At 41.3% G+C, this 3,929-nt stretch overlaps 1 protein-coding gene across 1 annotated transcript in view; it reads right to left on the bottom strand.

The window, feature by feature from the left end:
- The window catches only part of LOC101862307 (proto-oncogene tyrosine-protein kinase ROS), a gene marked incomplete at its 5' end in the record, with an annotated part of 60,952 nt that overhangs the window by 41,915 nt on the left and 15,108 nt on the right, over positions 1 to 3,929 (bottom strand). Inside the window, 2 exon segments of the mRNA XM_035972711.1 lie at positions 2,414 to 2,554; positions 3,800 to 3,929. The exon segment at positions 3,800 to 3,929 is cut by the window's right edge and continues 29 nt beyond it. Coding sequence (XP_035828604.1) covers positions 2,414 to 2,554; positions 3,800 to 3,929 — 271 coding nt within the window.

Below are 3,929 nucleotides of genomic sequence, written 5' to 3'. Positions count from 1 at the left end.
GGCAGAGAGGGAGAGAAAGAGAAAGAGATATGTGAGGAGCGAAGTAGAGAGAAAAAGAAGGTGAGGGTGTGTAAAAGGGAGAGGAAAAGGAAAGGGAAAGAAGAGCAGAATTGAAAATAAAGAGAAGCGGAGAGAAAAAATAGAGGGTTGGGGATGATGAAAGGAAACACGATATCATGGAATAAAAAGTGTTTAAAAAATTTATACCATAGAAGATGGGGGTGATATGTTGTGAAAAAATTGTCCAGCCCTGTCTACAGAAGAATATTGCTTCATCAACGGTAGGTGTTTTTATATTTTATTATGTTGTTTTTAAAAAAAAACCTACGCACTCACAGCTTTGAAACAAATGGCACAAAAAGTAGAAAATAAGCCAACGCAAAATGTCCTGGGTAGGATTTGCCCTACTCTACCAACCCACAAGTTCAAATATCATACTTAAGTCTTTATTTTTCCTTCTCATAAACGTTCTTAGGTGAGTTGGAAAATGTCCTTAAGTGTTCTCGGAGGGCAACGTATTCCGAGGGTACCCGACGGCTTGGCCACGAGATGGTAGCAAATGTCTGCCAACTTCTCGTTCATACCTCTTCCTCCACCCTCCAGACTGAGCAACAAAATGTGAAGAATCTGTCTAGTGTCCTCGCATCACTCTCAAGGTCCATACGTCTAATAGAGTCAAATGTCAACAACAGCAATTAAAAACCTCTTTAAGAAAATGTAAAGTTCTATAGTAAACGTTGTGACGTCTAATGACACTGCTTGAGCAATTGAACAAGATTTAGGTTTTAGTTGTTTTGTTCAATTTTCTTGTGTGTCTTTGTTTCCCTTTATTCTTGCAAAATTGCAAAAAGTAGCACATCGACACGAGAACGACCTTTTGGAGAAAGGGAAAAGAGAGATAAACAGACAGGCTGGCGTGCAACAATACAACTGCATGTAAAATTAAATGGCGGCTGTACATGAAAAATGTTAATCGGTAAGCTTGAGTGTCAATTAATTGTTAGTCTGTGCGTCGATCTCCCAAACTGCCAGCATACAAATAAGATCAAATTCCCCTAAATATTAACATCTCGTTCTTTAATGCCTTATTTATACAGAGCCCAGCTTGCTATAGTTAGTAAACCATATGACGCTTATCAAAGTCTCAGTCACCGACATCAGTAACAGGTTGCCTTCTCATTGAGGCTAGTTTTTCTTGACAGAGGAACAGAATAGTTTATATGAGACATTCGAGCTGTATGAGGGGTAGGGCGAAGTGATGAGGGAAACACTCGGAAAACGCAATAGTAACGCTATGTCGACGAATGTCAAAGAGATCTTGTAACAAAGACTCTTAGAGGAAAGACTTTGAAAAGGCTTATAAAACATCGGTATTAGATCCTTGCATCAAGACTTCAGTGACACGTTGGTTTCTGTATACCATGTCAGGCCGGTGTCAAGTATTCATGCCCTATGAGCTTTCGTGGGGCGTGAGTCGTCGGTGAGTGACATGTGGGGATGTCAAAACATTGGTTGTAATGGCATATTTGTGAGAGTTGTTTCTTATTTCAGCTGAGAGTCACTAGCCTGCCATTTCCTACCTCCCGCGTAGCGTAGATAATGCCAAAACGTAAAGTCCTTTTCCCCTTCAAAACAAACGTTATCGAATATTTATATGAGCTTGACCCCGCGGTTCCAATACTGTAACACTCTTCGTCGAGGCTACTCTTATTAAGACTGAGGAGATTCTGTAAAAAATATTTGAATTTATACCACTCCGCTAAGGACTTCAACCTGGTCCATAGCGCAAGAGACTCGTCTACCTTGGGGGTGAGACTGTCAGGGTGACTTTTTTATTTTCTTATGTTGTGCTCGTATACGTAGATTTTTTCGGCCGCCGTAGGGGGCACGATCAGTATGTAGGAGTTGAGGTTTGAATCAGGATGGGATCGGAAGTTCTCTCATCCTTATATGGAAAGATTTCTGTCTTTTCTAGTAGTGTCTGCGCCCATGCTGGCACACAAAGCACTATATTGCCTTCTAAATGACAAGTATTGTCGAAAGTGTACACGACGGCTATCCATTGTCAACGAGAAAAGTGGTCATCTGAGAGAGATGGCCGTCTTATAGAATGTCATTAAAATGCAGGAAAATCGGGAAGGGAAGGGGTGGGGGTGGGGGGGGGGGGAGAAGAGTAGGAAGTGGTCTTTTGCGCAAGTGTTTGTCTTATATATTTATATAATATACACATATATATATATATATATATATATATATATAATATATAGATATAGATAGATAGATGGATAGATAGATAGATCTAGGTTGCCGTTAGAGCAGGATTGACTGCACCTACTTAGTACATAGTAGGAAGTATCACAGTAATGGTAACAAGAATACAACATATTTGATTAATGTACAAGTAATGACTTACAGTTGCCCGGGTTGGGTGTGCTGATGGTGCGACTGGTCTTTGGTCCCTCGCCCTCGGCGTTCCAGGCGGACAGCGAGATGACGTAACGTTGGGAGGACAACAGCTGGCTCAGTAGCCACGAGCTGGCGTTCCATTGCACCTCTACGTTGTTGTACGGCCATCGAGGCAGGGATAGGGTGGGGTGGGGATGGGGGTGGGGGGCGCACGTGTACAGGGGTGGGGGAAGGGAGACATGGAAATGTCAATTATAGTCAGGTTGCCTGTTGGCTTGTTTCTTCTGTGCTGTTGTTGTTGTTGTTGTTGTTGTTGTTGTTGTTGTTGTTGTTGTTGTTGTTGTTGTTGTTGTTGTTGTTGTTGTTGTTGTATGAGTGGTGGTTGTTGAAACAGTGGTGGAGATGTTAATGGCGATGGTGGTAATGGTAGAGGATGTAGTGAAATAAAGAACAAACCAAAATCTATCTATCTATCTATCTATCTATCTATCTATCTATCTATCTATCTATCTATCTATCTATCTATCTATCTATCTATCTATCTATCTATCTATCTATCTATCTATTTATCCTGTCTGTCCGTCTGTCTGTCTGTCTGTCTGTCTGTCTGTCTGTCTGTCTGTCTGTCTGTCTGTCTGTCTGTCTGTCTGTCTGTCTGTCTGTCTGCAGGGTGACAGACACAAAAATTTATGTCTGTCAACATTTCCTAATAAGATAGTTTCTAAATCTATAAATTGACCTTTTTAAAAAATTAGCAGTTTTATAGAACAACACTTTGAAGACACAAAGTAAGCTAATTTCACATCGACGAGCGTTTGTGCTCGTGAGTGATTCACAGTTGTCTAAAATCGACTAAGTGAATAATTACTGTTCAAAGGAAAAACATGTTGAGCGCAGCGTATTATTATTATTATTTTGATTTAAAATTTCCCTAAACCTTTGATGTTAAAGGTTTGAGTAAAAATACTTTGACTCTGACAAATGAATCACAAGTGTCAAGGCATTTGATTGAACACGAGTTACAAAATACATGATACATACATACATAAATAAATTACACACACACACACACACACACACACACACACACACACACACACACACACACACACACACACACACTCACACACACATACTCACACTGTGTGTGTTTCTTTGTGTGTGTGTGTGGGGAGGGGGGGGGGTTGCTAGTTAATTCCTAATAAGAGAAGACCTCTCTCCGCTGCCCAGACAAAGATGAAGGGAGTTCGACTCTCACATGGGAAAGCTGTTTTTGCGAGCCCCTGCAAAGCATTGTGCCTCCTCAATAATTTTAATAGTTTCGACTCTGGTTGGGAGGAAGGGGGAAAGGGGAGAGGGTGGTAAAACGTCAAGTTATCAAAGAAAAACTCACCAAGAGTAGTTGGCTTTACCACTGGGTGATCAACTGCCTGGACGTAGATGCGATAGCTGAGCAACTGACCATTGGTGAAGACTGGTGGGCGCCAGGTCAAAGAGATTACCCTGGGAGAGGGCGTGGTCAG

The sequence above is a fragment of the Aplysia californica genome, unplaced genomic scaffold (assembly GCF_000002075.1).
Source record: "Aplysia californica isolate F4 #8 unplaced genomic scaffold, AplCal3.0 scaffold00810, whole genome shotgun sequence".
Taxonomy (NCBI): Eukaryota; Metazoa; Mollusca; class Gastropoda; order Aplysiida; family Aplysiidae; genus Aplysia; species Aplysia californica.
Note: the sequence above shows the minus strand (reverse complement) of the source record. Positions and strands in the feature narration are given on the sequence as shown.